At 37.5% G+C, this 19,517-nt stretch overlaps 1 protein-coding gene across 2 annotated transcripts in view; it reads right to left on the bottom strand.

The window, feature by feature from the left end:
* MTMR2 (myotubularin related protein 2) overlaps nt 1-19,517 on the bottom strand; it is a 111,984-nt gene that overhangs the window by 51,486 nt on the left and 40,981 nt on the right. For both annotated transcript variants that reach the window (XM_040257887.1, XM_040257888.1), the window contains one exon: nt 17,183-17,288. In XM_040257887.1, coding sequence (XP_040113821.1) covers nt 17,183-17,288 — 106 coding nt within the window. The remainder of the gene's footprint in view (nt 1-17,182; nt 17,289-19,517) is intronic.

Raw genomic sequence — 19,517 nt, 5'->3', positions numbered from 1 at the left:
CTACTAGATCTGCCCTACGAAAAAAAAGGCTGAAAAGAGTTCAAGTTGAAATGAAAAGACACTAATAGTAACAGGAAAACATATGACAATGTACAACTCACTGATAAAGGTAAATATACAGTGAGATTCAGAAAACTCAAATTCTGTAATAGGACAGGTACATTAACCACTTAATTTTAAATATATTATATAGTTTAAAGGAAAAGACTATTAAAAATAACTAGAGCCAGTATAATTTCTTCATGAATATACAATATAAAATGAATTTTGACATTAAAAAAGCTCAATACAATCCCTATCAAAATTCCACTGACATTTTTCAACAGAAATAAAGATCTTTTGTATGAAACCACAAAAGATCTTGAATAGCCAAAGAAATCTGGAGAAAGAACACAGGTAGAGGCATCATACTTCCTGATTTCAAACTATTTTACAAAGCTATAGTAATCAAAGCAGTATGGTATTGGCATTAGAAAAATACATAGATCAACAGAATGGGATAGACAGCGCACAAATAAACCCACTACTATATGGTCAATTAATTTACCACAAAGTTGCTAAGAATATACAATGAGGAAAAGACAGTCTCTTTAATAAATAGTGCTGAGAAAACTGGATAATCAAATGCAAAAGAGTGAAATTGGGCTCTTAATCTTACACCAAACACAAGAATCAACCCAAAAGGAATTAAAGACTTGAATTTAAGACCTGAAAGCAAAAAATTCCCAGAAGAAAGTATAGAGGACAAGCTCCTTGACATCAGTGACATCAGTCTTTGCAATGATTTTTTTGGATTTGACACACACACAAAGGCAACAAAAGAAAAAGTAAACAAGTGGGACTATATCAAACTAAGGACTTCTGCACAACAAGGGAAACCATCAACAAAATAAAAGACAACCTACCAAATGAGAGAAAATATTTGCAAATCACATTAATTGATAAGAGGTTAATATTCAACATACAGAGAATTCATATAACTCAGTAATGTGTTTGGAAATTTTTATAATAAAATACACGGAGGGAGGAGAGTAAGGATATTAAACTTGGCCAGTCATCTCAGGGAGAACCACTGCAGATCTCTGACAGAGGTAAATGGCATGGTCAAAGAGGTGCACAAAACTAATATGATAAAGATGAGACAATAACAATATAGGAGGGAAACACCAAAATCCTAAATTAGTCCATGATGAGAGAAATAAAGAGGGAGAAGAGATAAACTGCTGGAAGAAGTGATCAAATTTGACCCTAGGTTTATAAAACAAATGCAAACAATTATTTCATCACACATGATGATTTTTACTTGAAGAGAACTGCATTTCAGATATGTCAGTAATGAAACAGGAAACATAGATTAAATGAAAAAAGGAGTTAAGGTCAAAACAAAGAATTAAAAAACACAAGGGTCCTACCTGTCTAAAATGAGAGTAGAGAAACTAAGACAGCAAAGCCACACTGATCAGGCATGTCAGCACTCATATGCAAATATCTCCAGCAGAGAGAAAGTTAGGTAACAGTCAGATATGAGAGGAAGAGAGACATTCCCCTCAGGAGACACCCTCTGGAATACATAAGATGTGTTCTCCTACTGAACCAAAGCCACTAATTGGCTAGCCAATCTGTTCTCGGTCAGCTGCATTAGACGCTGACTTGACTCAGGAGCTCTGGCTATATCAATAGATGATGTTGTTGTTCAGTGGCTAAACTGTGTCTGACTCTGCAACCCCACAGACTGTAGCACACCAGGCTCCTCTGTATTCCACTATCAATAAAGATTACATACAATCTGTTCTTTAATAGCAGTTAATACAATATTTAACCCTTTTCAAAGAAAGTCTATTGAGCACATTAAAATCTTGCTGGTGGAAACAATAAACAAACCAAAAAATCCACATAGATTGAAATTTATAACTTTTTTAATTCCTAAAACAGAATTCACTTTTGCCCTATCTCCAAGCATGTTTCTTCCCCATTTTCTTCCATGGCCTTTTTATCACACTATTTTCAGAGTGCTCAGTAACTTTCCATGAGACTCTAACCAACCTCCCTTTCTCTCCTCTCTGATTAGGAAACTATTATAAAGGAAATTCAGAAACCTTGTCTATAATGATGATCTGGAAATTGGCAAGCTTAGGGGTCAGTTTTCACATGGAATGTAAGATAACAGAAAAACAGGAAAAGAATTCTTTCTGAAATCTGCAAAACACTAAATTATAACCACCTAAAAGGGGAAAAGGAGTCCGTAGAAGTTATAAACTATCTTTCACAGTTTCTTTATGTACTAAAACAGTAAATAATAATAAGAATAAACATCCTTCATTGGATAATTCTAGGAAAAAATCATTTCACATCAATTTCACTTTATCGTTATTTTTTATACTTGACAAACCACAAAGTACGCAAATGAACCATAAAAACCAATCTGAAAGATTCGTGGTGCCCTTAATGCAATCAGAGGGTTGATTTCTGCAAAAAAAAAAAAAAAAAAAAAACCAATCTGAGCAGGGTAGAGCCACACACTGGCATCTGGGATGTATCTTATTGGTTATATATTTGAAAATACATCCAAATTCAAGCACAAGGAAGCCCTTTTTTATAACACTGCCAAGGAAAATTTGGTTTTCAGCTGAAACCACAATTAGTAAGAGCTGGATAATATTACATCATCATCAATGATTCAACAACGACAAAAAAAGGGCGAGTATGCACACAGGAGCAGGCTGGAAAGCATCACTTCATGCTACAGGTTATTTAAAGATAGGGAGAGGTACTAACTGATGTCACCTGGGAACATGACCTTATCTGGAAATACAGCCAGTGCGGAAGCAGCTAGTTCAATGAGGATATACTGGATAGGGTGGGCCCCTAATCCAGTACGACCGCCGTGTATGTAGGACGACATCCCTATGAAAATACAGAGACACACGGATAATGTCACGTGAAGATGCAGGCAGAGATTAGTGTGATGGATCTACAAGCCAAGGAACACCAAGAATCATGGGTCTTCCCCAGCAGCTAGAAAAGAGGTATGGAACAGATTGTGAGGGCTCTGAGAACCTCTGAGCCCTCAGAAGTAAACACCCTCCCAACACCTTGATTTCAGATTACAAGCCTCCTAAAAGGAAAAAAAAAAAAATTTTTTTTTTCTATCCTCTCTCTCAACACTTCTGACATAGATATGTGGGTTTTTCCATATCAAGGAAATCTCCAGTTCTTGGCAGATACCACCTGGGTATTCTACATCTCAGTTACCACACTATCACCGGTGGTTAGTGCAGGTCAAACGTTGTAAGGGCTTAGTCCCACAAGACCGCCCCTACACTTCAAGCACCAATCTCAAACCCTAGACTGTCATCTGTACTTCTGGCCAAACATTCATATAGCAAAGTTTCCCACAAGCTCTTCTTCAGTTCAGTAATTTACTAAAATGGCTCACAAAACTCAGGGAAACATCTTACCTACATTTGCCAAATTTTTATGAAGGACAGCCCTTAGATACCAGTATGTGGTATAAGGCTGTGTGGGATTTCCACACCTTGAAATTTCCATACCCTTAAAGTGTGCACCAATCTGGAAGATCTCTAAACCCCTCAGTCAGGGTATCTTTATGGAGGCTTCACTACTAGATCGACTGGATTACGGCCATTAGTGATCAACTCAACCTCCAGCCTCTCCCCCCCTCCCCAGAGATGGAAGAGGCTGGAAGTTCCAAAAGTAATCAAAGGTGGGTTCCCGTGATAACCAGGCCCCATCCTTAGGGGCTTTCCAAGAGTTATTTATTAACACAAACTCAGGTGTGACCCAAGAGGGTGTATTATGAATAACAAAAGATGCTCTTTACTTTTATCACTCTGGAACCAGAGACTAAAAAGCCAAATATTATAACCAAAGATGCTTCTTTGGCTCTTATCACTTAGAAGACGACAAGTTTTAGGAGCTCTAAGACCTAAAGATGAAGACCTATACATATAAATGTATTTCTTATTACATACTCCAGAACTGTGAGAGAATAAAATTCTGTTGTTTTAAGCCACCTAGTTTGCATATTCTGTTACAATAACCCTAGGAATGAATATACCTGATATGAAGAAAAATTTTCAAGTTTAAATCTTAAAATGCAAGGTGTTCTATAACTGTTAAAACTTGAAAGCAACTGAAAAGTCCTCCAGTAAGTAAATGGACAAACTAACTGTGGTATATTAATTCAAAGGAAGATTAGTTAGTGATGAGAAGAAATGAGCTATCAAGCCCTGAAAAGACATGGAAGAATCATAAAGGTATATTGCTAAGAAGCCAATCGGGCTATGTACTGGATGATTGCAACTATGTGACATTCTGGAAAAGGCAAAACTATGGAGACAGGGAGAAGACCAGTGGTAGCCAAGGGTTCAGGGAGATGGGGGAAGGACAGGGAGGTGGGGTAAAGAGTGCTCTCAGGGTAGTGAAACTACTTTTCATGACACAGTAATGGTAGAAAAATGTCATTATACATTTGTTGAAACCAGAGAATATACAACCCAAGAGTGAACCCTCATGTAAACCATGGATTTTAATTAATATTATGTGTCGATATTGCTTCATCAATTATAACAAATGCAGCATACTAATACAAGATATATCAATAACCTCAGATATGCAGATGACACCACCCTTATGGCAGAAAGTGAAGAGGAACTAAAAAGCCTCTTGATGAAGTGAGAGTGGAGAGTGAAAAAGTTGGCTTAAAGCTCAACATTCAGAAAATGAAGATAATGGCATCTGGTCCCATCAGTTCAGTTCAGTTCAGTTGCTCAGTCGTGTCCGACTCTTTGCAACCCCATGAATCGCAGCACGCCAGGCCTCCCTGTCCATCACCATCTCCCTGAGTTCACTCAGACTCTCGTCCATCGAGTCCATGATGCCATCCAGCCATCTCATCCTTGGCCGTCCCCTTCTCCTCCTGCCCCCAATCCCTCCCAGCATCAGAGTCTTTTCCAATGAGTCAACTCTTCGCATGAGGTGGCCAAAGTACTAGAGCTTCAGCTTTAGCATCATAGATGGGGAAACAGTGGAAACAGTGGCTGACTTTATTTTGGACGGCTCCAAAATCACTGCAGATGGTGATTGCAGCCATGAAATTAAAAGACGTTTACTCCTTGGAAGAAAAGTTATGACCAACCTAGATAGCATATTGAAAAATAGAGACATTACTTTGCCAACAAAGGTCCGTCTAGTCACGGCTATGGTTTTTCCTGTGGTCATATATGGATGTGAGAGTTGGACTGTGAAGAAAGCTGAGCACCAAAGAATTGATGCTTTTGAACTGTGGTGTTGGAGAAGACTCTTGAGAGTCCCTTGGACTGCAAGGAGATCCAACCAGTCCATCCTGAAGGAGATCAGCCCTGGGATTTCTTTGAAGGGAATGATGCTGAAGCTGAAACTCCAGTACTTTGGCCACCTCATGCGAAGAGTTGACTCACTGGAAAAGACTCTGATGCTGGGAGGGATTGGGGGCAGGAGGAGAAGCGGACAACAGAGGATGAGATGGCTAGATGGCATCACTGACTCGATGGACCTGAGTCTGAGGGAACTCCAGGAGTTGGCGATGGACAGGGAGGCCTGGCGTGCTGCGATTCATTGGATCGCAAAGAGTTGGACACGACTGAGCAACTGAACTGAACTGATAATAGAAATATAAATTTCTTTTGGTGATCTATTTTATAATAGAAATATAAAATTGTTGTTGATTCATACATATCAATTTTGGCTTTTAGTATGCCTTGTAATTTTTTGTTAAAAGTTGAACATAATGCATCAGGTAAAAAGAGCTGAGATAAACAAGTTCCTAAAGTGGTGGTTAGGTGTGGAGGCGGAAGGAGAAATGTCCCATAGTCCTGTGTCTCAATCTCTTAATCCTCTGTCTTTTATAAAGACTGTGACATTTATAAGTGCTTCTTTCCTTGTGACTCAGTCGGTGAAAAAAAATTTGCCTGCAATGCAGAAGACCTGGGTTTGGTCCCTGGAGGAGTAAATGGCAAGCCCCTCCTGTATTCTTGCCTGGAAAATTCCACGGACTGAAGAGTCTAGCTGGTTACCGTTCACAGGGTCACCAAGAGTTGGACACAACTGAGGGACTAACACTTTCACAGTCTTCACCTCCACCCCCATAGGACAGGCTGGCCAGAGGGTGCTGCAGTTTGTATTTCTCTTCACCCATGGGGAAGGTTAGAGGATGCTGGAATTGGTTATCTCCCTTTCCCCAGATCAGTTAGGCTCTGACAAAACCCACAGGCTAGGCTAGCAAAACAGGTTCTTTTGAGGGCAGGTTTAAGAAAAACAGAATGTTCTGGACATTTTCAAAATAGCTGCTTTTCCTCTCCCTCTGCCAGTATCAAAAGAATTTTTCTAAGCCTTCACTGTAAGAACCTGGTAGGGCTCCTGTTGGTAAATCTCACAAAACTATGAAGACCCACCTAAGACTGGGACGCCCCTGGAGTTTTTCACTTTCTACTTGTCTATGCTGATTCTGCAGTCCATGGGGTCGCAAAGAGTCGGACATGACTGAGCGACTCTACAACTACCACATAATTAAATATCCTCTAGGCACAGTTTTACTTACTTCTTTACCATCAACTGAATATAGTCATTATTATCCCTGCTGCATCATGACTGTATTAAATATACTTTTATGTTCATCAGTTTTTCCACACTTTCTAATTTTTTAATAATTTCTATATATATTTCTATTATAATTATTTGGCTGTTTTTACTGAAACTTTTAACACATTTAAAGTTTTTATTCTTTTAAGCCTTAATGACATTAATATTATATGTAATATAATCTGCAAATCACATCAAAATAATTACAAACCCAATAAATAGGCTATAGACCACTGAACAGTATAGTAGGCAAGACTCTACTTATTTGTAACTTAGCCAACTGCTGACATCATAAACTTATGTTCAGAAGAGTTGAAGAGCTTTTACTCCGATACCCAAAAATTCTACATAGGAACTTTAAAGGCAGATTTTTGGGGGGGTATCAAATGCTTTTAAGGAAGATTTTTTTGTGTACCAAAGAGTAATGGTGAGGGTAGTAGAAGCACTGGTGATTCTGACTTTTCCTTAACCTTGTTTATATTTCCCATAAATTATTATTACATTATATTGCTTTTATAATTAAAAAAAAACTCTCAAGGTTATTATAAAAGATACAAACTTTTAGAAAGGAGAGCCAATGGACTCTGGAGAGAAAAGTTTCAGTAAAATGGAAATCATAAGGGTATGGTCTAAAGTCATTTCTTTATTAAGCATGGAAATGAGACAACCATGAACATTTTCAAGGGGATTTCCATGAAGGAGGTACACCTTAGTGACTGCCTGTGTCTTTCAAATTCACCTCATATAATTTCTGTAAAGTCTTTCACCATTGCTATGTCTCTGACTTATCTAAGTATCTTCTATCAGAAAATAAAGATCATAATGGGCTAGAAGGGACAGAGGTGGCAGGGAGTCTGATTAACAGACTGAGCATCATTTGCTTCACTAAAGAGCAGAGTACACTCCAGATATGTGAGCAAGTGAGCATGAAAGGAAGTGAGATGAGCACATTTTGTGTAACAGGTGAGACTATCTGAAGAATCCCTATAGAGGTGGCATCATACTTGTTGACAGTGGGCGATACAGTGTGACAGCTGTGATAGGACCAAACACAAAGAACCCTGAACACAAGGCTCAGAAGTCTGCAGTCACCACAGTAAGAAACAAGGATCCCCTTGAAGAATTTCAAACCGGGGTATCACACATGGAAAGTGATGTCAAAGGAAGATGAGCTTTATGACGGTGCATTAGCTTCAACAGACAAAGACAAGTCTCTCAGACATAAGAACTAGGGGACTACTAAGGATGGAAAGTAAAGGGAAATGAGCATTCTTCAGAAGATAACGACATTTTGTTAAAAAAGAAAATAACTGAATATTTCTCATTTTCTTCAACTGATTTAGTCAAAACACTTTTCCTGGGTACCTTCCACATTCCAAATACTAAACTCTAAGGATACAAGAAAGGAAAACAGATACATTCTTACCTGTATATATCTTATAGCATATTCTCTTTTTCTTTCCAGAAAGTTTATTTTTCTTTGAATTCTTATTTTTTGTAAATACCCTCCAAATACTTTAAGTGTGTTTAAATGTAGTAGAACTTTATTTACTTATAATATAAACTGTTTTAGAATGCTCTGCCCTTTCTGCTTCCAAAGTATACCTTTGTGATAGTACCTGTCACATAATAATCACTGATTTGCTTATCTCCTTTTCCACTACATGATTCTAACCTTCACACTGGCTGAGGCCAGGTCTTACTGGATACTTTCTCCTCACTCAAGAAATTTCAAGAGAATGCAGTGAGTTAGTGAATCCTATTTAGTTGTTAAGCCGTGACCCCATGGACTGTAGCCCACCAGGCTTCTTTGTCCATGGGACTTTCCAGGCAAGAAGATTGGAGTGGGTTGCCATTAAATGCACAGATTTCATTGGGAACTATGAATAAAACACAAAATTTTCTTCTTTAGTTTCCTAGATGTAGCCAACAGGTGGTTTCAAATTTCAGTCAATTAGGAGTGCTCCTCAATCTTTTCCACCAATTAAATACAACAAATGGGAGGATGAATGTTCCCAGCATCCCAAGGAACTTTAGGTTGCAACTGGCCACATGTGTGAAATAGATTTTAAGTCACATTGATTCAGGCACTATTCTACATACTAGAGAAATAACCAAGGCTCCTGCCTTTGCAGAGCTTAAATTGACAGAGGTAAGATGAACAGCAATCAAATAAAGAGGAAAAGTTCGTTACCATTTTAGCATAATAAAATTTTTTTTTTAATAAATGAAACTTTTAAAATTTATTTTTTGTATCTTTTAAAAAATACGTATTTATTTGGCTGCATTGGGTGTTAGTTGCAGCACTCAGGACCGCGGCTCACAGACTCTCCAGTGGCGGCACGCGGGCTTGGCGGTTGGGGCGCACAGGCTGAGTTGCTCCCGCGGCATGTGAGATCTTAGTTCCCAGACCAGAGATCTTCCTAACCACTGAACCACTAGGGGGGGCCTTCTATAGCTTTTCTTTTAAGGTTAACACTTTGGGTCTTATATTAACGTTCTCTCCTGACATGTTATAAAGACATTATATTTTAAATTTTTGATTTTTCAATGTTAAGTCTAAAGAATTCAGTTTTTGTGTTTGAATTAAGAATTCAATTTTTCTTCTCCAATATGGCTAACCATATGGCTGATATGGCTGATTACCAAATAGTTCATTCCTCCCCCAATGATCTATTATACCAACTCCAACACAGAGTTCCTATAAATATCTGTTCTTGAACTTTGTTATTTTTCATTCATCTATTTCTGTACTAATTACTTTAGCGTTATATTCAACTAAATGAATCCTCCTGCTTCATTTTTCTTATTAGTAATCTTGACATTTTATCTTTCCATATAAATTTTAGGATCAGCTTGTCAAGTTCTACAGGATAAACTTGAATTTTGTTTGAAATGACACTGAGTTAACTGATATATTGAAAATATTTGACATTCCCAAGCTTTTCTGTCTACTCATATATTTGAGATAGTTTTAGGCTCTTTTAAAGTTTTATAACTTTCTCCATGAAGTTGTTACATATCTTTTATAAGACAAGTGATATAATTTTGTTGCTCTTGTGACTAGAGTATTTTTTAAATCACACTATCTAAACATTTTTGCTAAAGTATAGAAGCATGGTTTTTTTGTTAAATTATCTTATATCCAGCATCAGTGCTAGAAGTGTACATAATAGATTTTTCTTAAATCTTCTGTATCAACAATCATCAATAAATAATGAAGGTTTTGCTTCTTTTCATTCCTTATATTATTTACCCTTTTCTTATTTCACTGGCTAGGACTTCCAGCATAATGTTGACAGCAGTGACAGAAACCAGCGTCATGTTTCTAAGATCCAAGTAAATGGCTTCTAACACACTTCCATTAAGGATGAGGCTTATAATGGAGTTTTTAGTGGATATCCTTTATTTGCCTAAGTTGTTCTTTTCAATTTGTAGGCTGTTAAGAGGTAACATTGGTATGAGGGGTGGTGGTGTTAGTCACAAATAAGGGCTATCTTCAATCAATTTTTGCTCGGGCTATTAAGATAACTATGTATAACAGAAACTGTTCTCCGTTTACCTAACATCTGCTCTATGAGCCTTAACTCATTCTGACTAGACCTGCATACTTACAGAATGTGTCAAAACTACATTCACATATATACTCTAGAAGAAATAATCCAATTATCTGCGACCTTTGGTTCATAAAGAAATATTAATAATGTAACACAAATTTTGAATGGATAATCACATTTGCTTGATTTAAGCCCATTAATATTTCAAGATGAGGAAAGATGGTTATAAACAAAACCCAAAATACTACAACTTTTATCTCAAATATACACATATATAAACTATATAAATACATATACATATTCTGAGATCATATGGGTGAGGACTTCTAAAATAATGGGATAAAAAACACAGAATAGAGTATCAATACAATTTGATTTTGAATTGCAGACAAACATCATCATAAGTGCCATGTCACAAGCATCAACAAAGGGAAGGGAATACTGCATAACCTGACTTTTAACTTACCTTTTAATCACCGTCATTTAAGGAATACACTTTAATTAAAGCCCAATGCCATATAAATTACATTCTGTAAATAATAATAAATATAAATAAATAGAGCCGTGCATTTGAATTTTAAAGTTCTGTATTTCATGAGATTTTAGTCTTTGGTGAACAAATAAATCAACCAAACACAAGTTTCCTAACTTCTTAATTCTACTGTCAAACTCTAAAACTATGTTCTTAGTAGGAACATAGTTGTATTAAAGAAAGCTTGCTTTTTAAAATGGAAAACTTATTTCAAAATAATTTGATGATTAAAATTTTTATATGGAAGGATTTTAAGTTTTTTAAATGAAATTCAATAGGCCAAGTGCCAAAGTAAAGAACAAAGCAAACAGAAAACACTACAAGTATTATCACTTGTAGAGGAAGCATGAATCAATTTACCAAGCCTGAGACTGTGCTCAACTTTTCAGAAACACATCTACTGGATTAAATCTGTATATGACTTTTTCCAGAACAAACTACGCTTACAAGATGAAAAAGTAACACAAACGGAATTCTACCTGAGTAAATACCCCTTATCCCTGACGATTTTTGATTCTGCTTTACTGATGCGGGAGCAAACAACCTTGTTTGAATAGGAAATTCTTAACTAACAGAAGCTTTCACAGGTGTTACTCTATTACAACACTATCCTTTGAGGGAAGAGTCACTTCATGGCAGAAAACCTATACAATCTGATTTAATATTTTTAATGAAACTGAATTAGCTTTTCAACGCATTGTGTTCTTTCTACTTCTATTTAAAAGCTGTTATTAATGGAGCTTATAAAATGCTGAGGCTCAGAGCAGAGATAAACAGTGATGCTCTAAGGAAAACTCAAAGCCCAGAGGTTAACCAACTTCAAATCATCTGTGAATGACAATTTGCAGGCCAAGCCCCTCATCTCATAAACAAAGCCAAACTGTGATCAGTGAAAGAAAAACACATAGCTGTCTGCAGTGAGTTCCACCTATAATTAACTAGAACACTACCATTTTACAGCTAAAGGTATATATACTAAAAGCAAAATATCAACAACTAATGAAACTGAGAAAGGGGAAAAATCAGATTTTATTAGAAAAACCCTCTTTTAGAATTAGAGAGAAAAGCAATTCTCATTTATTAAGGAATGCTGAAAACTGCTACTTCTACCTCAAAAAATGGCTTAAACATACTTCTTTGAATTAAGAACTTCTCACTTCACATTCCCTGGAGAAGCAATGGCAACACACTCCAGTATTCTCGCCTGGAGAATTCCATGGACAGAGGAGCCTGGTGGGCTACCATACACGGGGTCACAAAGAGTCAGGCACGACTGAGTGACTAACAGACACCTCACATTTGAAAAAACTTAGCAGCAAAATCACAGGAGCACAGTCTCTCTGGGTAACATGCTGTACAGGAATATGACCAACCCGAGACCAAATAAAATGGCAACACCGAGCTGTGTGTCTTTAAGCACATCATTTAACTCAGCTGTCCTGAGTATCAAGCTGCACCTCTGTCAAATGGGATAGTGATATCTGTCTCACAGGATTGTTGTGATGAGACAAAGCTTGTATAAATATTTATCCAGGTAACACACTGGATTTTTTTCAATTATGAGAAGCACATCCTTCCTTCCATCCTACACATACAACTGAAATCAGGCTTCATTTCTTAAATGATATTAGATGCTCCTCATTCATCTCCGTCCCATAACTAAAAAAAAGACTGTGATTCAAGTAAACATTATATCTAATTATCAAAGGTATGTTTTAAAGTGAAGGAACATGAAAACAATCACCCTAAACATATTAATTTCCTTTTTTTCTCTGCCTTTCAGGCACCCTACCATGGTAAGTACAGTTAACCTTTGGTGTCCAAAATTATCTTCTCCTTCATATAACATTTAATACTCCTTACTATAACATTTAACAACTGTCTCTTCATTTTTCTAATGAAAATTATCTCAGGGCCCCACTAAATTGTGAAAGATACTGAACTAATAAGGCACTAATGGGGACAATCCCAAAGTCATGGACCTGATGTATAATTTAATAGATTCCTTTAGTATGCTACTGCTAAGAGAGTCACTAACTCAGGACATTTTTGTGTCTACTGTTAAACCTGAAGAGACAATAGCATAAAGTAAGACTACTCCAGACAAACTTGCATATGTGATCACGATTCTCATTATTTCCAAATAGGATGTACGCAAATGATCTTTTGCTTCAGAAGGAGAAAAAAAGTCCTGTGTTACCTTTTTTTGTTAAAAGAAAGAAAGAGGGGCTTCTCCAGGAATCCAGCTTGCAATGCAAGGGACACCGGTTCCATCCCTGGTCCAGGAAGGGTCCCCATGCCATGGAGCAACTAAGCCCATGAGCCACACCGCTGAGCCCAGGCATCGCAGCTACTGAAGGCCTCGTGCCAAGCGCCTTTGCACCCCAATGAGAGAAGCTCCTGCAAGGAAAAGCAGCCCCCGCTCGCCAAAACTAGAGAAAGCCCACGTACAGCAATGGAGACCCACCACAGCCAATAAATAAATAAAAAGTCTTAGAAAAAAGAAAGAAAAAGAGAGGGAGGGTGAAGGAGAGAGGGAAGAGAAAGAAAGTGAGCGCACCTGGTGCCCAGATCAAGCTTTCAAATGCCATTTTCCAATAAAAGAAAACTGGCCCCCTGAGAAACGGATGATGATTCCAGGCTTGAAGTGGGAAGCATCAGGATGAGTGGGAAGCATCTTACAGTGACAAAAAGTAAGGAAGAGTGACTAAACAAAAAACAGACGAGAAAAACAACAACAAAACACCATAATGGGAGTTTGTCAAAGGGACACAAGATCTGACTGAAAGAACTCCCAATCTGAAACTGAAACAAGGTTAGCAACAAAGTAATACTGCATTGTAACATATGAAATAAACATCCATGAGTCTACACTGACACAAATAAATAACTGCATAACTCAATAAATGAGGTCACCGCCACTAAGTCACTCCAGTCGTGTCCGACTCTGTGCGACCCCATAGACGGCAGCCCACCAGGCTCCCCCATCCCTGGGATTCTCCAGGCAAGAACACTGGAGGGGGTTGCCATTTCCTTCTCCAATGCATGAAAGTGAAAAGTGAAAGTGAAGTTGCTCAGTCGTGTCCGACTCTTCGAGACCCCATGGACTGCGGCCCACCAGGCTCCTCCGTCCATGGGATTCTCCAGGCAAGAGTACTGGAGTGGGGTAGAAGAGACAAATCTCTCAAGCAAAAGAAATAAAAAGTGTTCCACTCTATCTGGGCTCCTTAAACATGGACTGTGCATAGTTACTTCCTTTCAAAGAGTACACTGTAAGGGTAAGAAGGGGGGAAGAAAGAGTATTTTATAGTGACAGAACCTATCACTACCTGAACCAAGAGATTAAGGTCAACATTGACAGTGACAAACTGTTGATAGTACATACCACCTTTGATATGATGTGATAAAAACGGTTCTTCATCTCTGTGGTCTAACACATAGCCCCAGTCTAATTAAGGGTAAAACATCAAACATTCTCCAAAGTATCTGACAATGCATGTGTGCTAAATCACTTCAGTCACGTTCAACTCTGTGCAACCCCATGGACTGCAGCCCACCAGGCTCCTCTGTCCATAGGATTCTCCGGGCAAGAATGCTAGACTGGGTTGCCACGCCCTCCTCCAGGAGATCTTCCTGATCATCTCTCTTACCTGTCCTGCACTGGCAGGCAGGTTCTTTATCACTAGTGCCAGAAAGAAAGAAAAGAAAGTAAGTCTCATCAAAAAGAAAGTCTGAAATCACGGCCAAGAAGTGCCTAAAGAGACACGGCTACCAAATGCACTGTGATATGGACCATGGAACACAAAGAAGGACGTTAGATAAAAACTCAGGATATCTGAATACAGCATTGACTTTACTTAATAATAATGTATCAACACTGGTTCATTAATTTTAACAAATATACCATACTAATGTATTGTAACCCTGTAGTATCTTTGCAATTTTTCTGTATATCTAAACCTGTTCTAAAATTAAAACTTTACTCAAAATAAGAAATTAAAATGTTTAACATATAATTTAACATTCAGTTCAGTTCAGTCACTCAGTCATGTCCAACTCTTTTGCGACCCTATGGACTGCAGCACGCCAGGCCTCCCTGTCCATCACCAACTCCTGGAGTTCACTCAAGCTCATGTCCATTGAGTCAGTGATGCCATCCAGCCATCTCATCCTCGGTCGTCCCCTTCTCCTCCTGCCTTGACCCCTACTTTTCCCAATGTAAACCACTCCTACGTACATACAACATCCTGAGGAAATATAGGGGGTCTACTCGCAGCAAGCTGACAATGGAGGCCTTCTTTCAGCTTCCTACAATGTACTGCATTTCACATGTGTGCCCAGGAATTTAACCAAATTTAATGTAACCATAAGGAATTTAAACAAACTAACTCTCACAAGAACACACAAATGGTTTAACATATTTTAGGCAAGAAATAGCAGGTAGAATATAACATTAATAATGTAAGTATAGGCTAGAAATAAAAGCAGTATTTCTCCCATTCCTAATATGAGTTCTTTATCAGTCACATGAGGTTTAAAACGATAATTTTTAACTAATAAAAGCTGATCAGAAGTAGGCCAAAAACTTCAAAATTATCAAGAGGCCCAGAGGCCCTTAATGCATTCTTTTAATGTAATGAATAAACCAGTTAGATACATATATCAAATGTGTATTTTAAATAGTAATAAATTAATGAAAGGTAATAGTAGATTTATATCCACTATCATTAATGATGAGCCCTGCCGTAAATGTATGTTATGCTTCAAGATAACAGTTAATGATATTATGAAGCCTTTTAAATCAGTACAACATATATCAGATTCTAAAAATAAACCTTTATCATTTGTAGTGAAGTTTAAAGTGCTATAACCTATTTAGTATTTTGTGACCTTTCACAAAAGATAATGGCTAATATGCAGACGCCTTTACAGATGTTTCTATCCAGTCTTTTTACATTTGTTGTAAAAAGGAAAAGCAGTACGTCAAGGCTGTATATTGTCACCCTGCTTATTTAACTTATAAGCAGAGAACATCATGAGAAACACTGGGCTGGAGGAAGTACAAGCTGGAATCAAGACTGCCGGGAGAAAGAGCAATAAGCTCAGAGATGCAGATGACACCACCCTTATGGCAGAAAGGGAAGAAGAACTAAAGAGCCTCTTGATGAAAGTGAAAGAGGAGAGTGAAAAAGTTGGCTTAAAGCTCAACATTCAGAAAACCGAGATCATGGCATCTGGTCCCATCACTTCATGGCAGATAGATGGGGAAACAGTGGAAACAGTGGCTGACTTTTTATTTTTCTGGGCTCCAAAATCACTGCAGATGGTGACTGCAGCCATGAAATTAAAAGACGCTTACTCCTCAGAAGGAAAGTTATGACTAACCTAGACAGCATATTCAAAAGCAGAGACATTGTTTGCCAACAAAGGTCCGTCTAGTCAAGGCTATGGTTTTTCCAGTGGTCATGTATGGATGTGAGAGTTGGACTGTGAAGAAAGCTGAACACTGAAGAATTGATGCTTTTGAACTGTGGTGTTGGAGAAGACTCTTGCGAGTACCTTGGACTGCAGGGAGATCCAACCAGTCCATCCTAAAGGAGATCAGTCTTGGGTGTTCTTTGGAAGGACGATGTTGAAGTTGAAACTCCAATACTTTGGCCACCTCATGCCAAGAGCCGACTCATTGGAAAGGACCCTGATGCTGGGAAAGACTGAGGACAGGAGAAGGGGACAACAGAGGATGAGATGGTTGGATGGCATCATCGACTCGATGGACGTGGGTTTGGGTAACTCCGGGAGTTGGTGATGGACAGGGAGGCCTGGCGTTCATGGGGTCACAAAGAGTCAGACACGACTAAGCAAATGAACTGACTGACTTATAAACTACAGTAAGTTATGTAGCAACCACAGCACAATATTTAAGTGACTTAGCTCCAGAACTGGACTACATGAGCAGGAATACTGACAGTAAGATTAGCTATGAGACCTTTGACATGTTATTTAATCTATGAGTTATTGTCATCTGTAGAATGGTGGTAATAATAATTTCTACCTTACAGAATTGGTGGAAGTATTATAAGAGATATTTCACTAAAGCACTTACTTAGAACAACATTTGGCACACGGTAGGCACTCAATAAATATTAGTTATGACTGGGAGTAAAGCATTATGGGAGTATTCATGAAAATCTTTTATACCACTACAGAATTCATTAATTACCTTTTGGCAAAGAACTTAGAAGACATCAAACTCAGAAATGAAACATATGTTTTTTATTTTCTTTTTTACAGATAAAGTTAGAATAGCCTGTTCTAGGATATTACATACAGATTCAGGTCTTTGAGAATGCTCCATCAATGTCTTCTGCCTAATTAGTTAAAAGTTATATTGATAGTGTGGCCACAAACAGCTGATAGCAAATACTTCACTAGGACTTAGGAACAATATACATACCCTCAAATCAGGAGAAAAGTTCTCTGCAGAAGTTGATATGGAGTCCGATGAGACAACAGAAGCTGATTTTGTATGCACTGAATTCTCTGAATGAGAAGTGGAAGCACTACAAGATACAAAAGCACAGGACATTTGAAAAATGGGCATGTTAAAAATTCAGAAATTTTATTAACTGTAACCCCACTGTTTATTAAAACTTCTACTGCCAACCAGTCCAATACTGCCTATTCAATCTTATCTCTAAATACTGATAAATTGCAAGCTCTATTCCTAAGAATAGGGCTAAGTAGTCTTACCATCCACATTCCCTCCAGACAGGCTTCCCCAGTATTTATGAATACACTCCATGTTAATTCTTTCTTTTTATCTAACCATCCAATTAATCACTCAATTATCAGGCCAGTGTGCAAAAATCCATTACACCAGGCACTATGATTTGGAGATAGATAGGGCAAAGCTCTCATGTTCATAAAGCTCACAAGCTTGTGGAAGAGACAGATAAAGAGCACAATGTGATAACCCTAACTATACACATACATACACCCCCAGGTGGACAGAGAGCAGAGAGACAGAGAAGCACCGTGATTATGAATCTGGAAAAAGGAAAAGAAAGTACCTAACTCTACCCAGGAAAGTTCAGGGAAGACATCACAGAGCAGGTGATATCTGAACTGAGTCTTGAAAGATAGGAAATTGCCAGGCTGACAAACAAGCAAGGGAATTCCAAAAATAAACAAAAAACACTAAAAGTATAGAATTATCAAAGAGCACAGAACACTTGAGAAACTACAAATAGTTTGACAGGGTTAGATGAGCAGAAGGGGAAAAGATAATGATGGAAAGACAAGCCTGTCTTTGTACCTTGTAACTTTCCCCCACAACCAAATTGTGTGTTTTTTTAAAAAGCTTGTCTTAAATATCCATTTTTTCCATTACACTAAGTAATCACACTAGATACTTTTATTCTCTTAAATTCTTATAGACCTTTGGATACCTGATCACATACTAACTTTTACTGTTTATTGGTCTCAAGTATGTAAATGTTGTCTCACCAATTAAAATTTCAATGTCCCAAGAAGGATGAGTGTCTTTATTTTCTATAAAATCTACTTCAGTGCCTTTGTATATAGTTAATGTGTATTATGTTTATTAAATTCAAAAATACAGTGACAATAAACTGATGCCACAAACTGAATGATTTACATCATTTCATCAGTAGAAGAAACTTAAATTATTTACGGAAGAACAATCAATGGGAGGAAAACCTCAGACATTTTGAAGTGAAACTTAAAGTTCTGATTAAGAAATACATTTTTCTAAAGCTTCATTCCCAACATATTAAAAGCCTACTTCACACGAAAAGTCAAGATTCTGATATAATAATCCACCTTGAGGTTGTGATATTTAGAAACCACATTTTTGTTTTAAAATTTGTCCACTATAATACCTGCATGTAGTGAGTACTAAGTTATGTTTACAATGTGAAAATCATCTCCTCTCAAATAGTTGTCAGTTCATTTTTATTGAGGTTTGGATACTAAAAATATTGTATATATTTTAGGTGTACCACATGATATTCTGATATATGTATTCACTATGAAATGATCACCACAATAAAGCTAATTGAGACACCACCACCTCACACAGTTACCTTTCTTTTTGTGGTGAGACAATTTGAGATCTACTATCTTAGCAATTTCAAGTATACAATATTATTAAACTATAGTCACTATGCTATATATTAGGTACCCAGACATAATTTATATCTGAAAATCTGTCCCTTTTGATATGACAAATTTTTCCCCCTTATCAGATATGATTTGAAAACATTTTCTCTCACTCTGTCGGTCACTTTGATATAGTCCTAATAGTTTGTTTTTGCTTTTGTTACCTCCCCTAACGGTGGCAAATCCGAGAAACCATTTTCAAGACCAGTAACAAAGAGCTTTTCCCCAATGTTTTCCTCCCAGAGTTTTACAGATTCAGGTCTTACTTTTAAACACTTAATCCATTTTGGTTGATTTCTTGTGTGATGTAATATAAGGGTCCAATTTCACCCTTCTGCATATGGATATCCATTTTCACCAACACTATTCATTGAAGAGTCTATCATTTCCCCACTGTTCATTCTTGGTGCTGTTTTCAAAGGTGGATTGACTGTATATACGTGTAGTTCTACCAATCTGTTCTGCTGTCCACTGTTTTGATAACCACAGCCTTGCAATACAGCTTGAGGTTAGGAAGTGTGATGCCTCCAGCTCTGTTCTTTGTGCTCAAGACCACATTAGCCATTTTGGGTTTTAATGGTTCCATACTGACTTAAAGATTGTTTTTT

Source organism: Oryx dammah, unplaced genomic scaffold, assembly GCF_014754425.2.
Source record: "Oryx dammah isolate SB20612 unplaced genomic scaffold, SCBI_Odam_1.1 HiC_scaffold_17, whole genome shotgun sequence".
Lineage (NCBI taxonomy): Eukaryota > Metazoa > Chordata > Mammalia > Artiodactyla > Bovidae > Oryx > Oryx dammah.
This window is presented reverse-complemented; position numbering and strand designations above follow the sequence as displayed.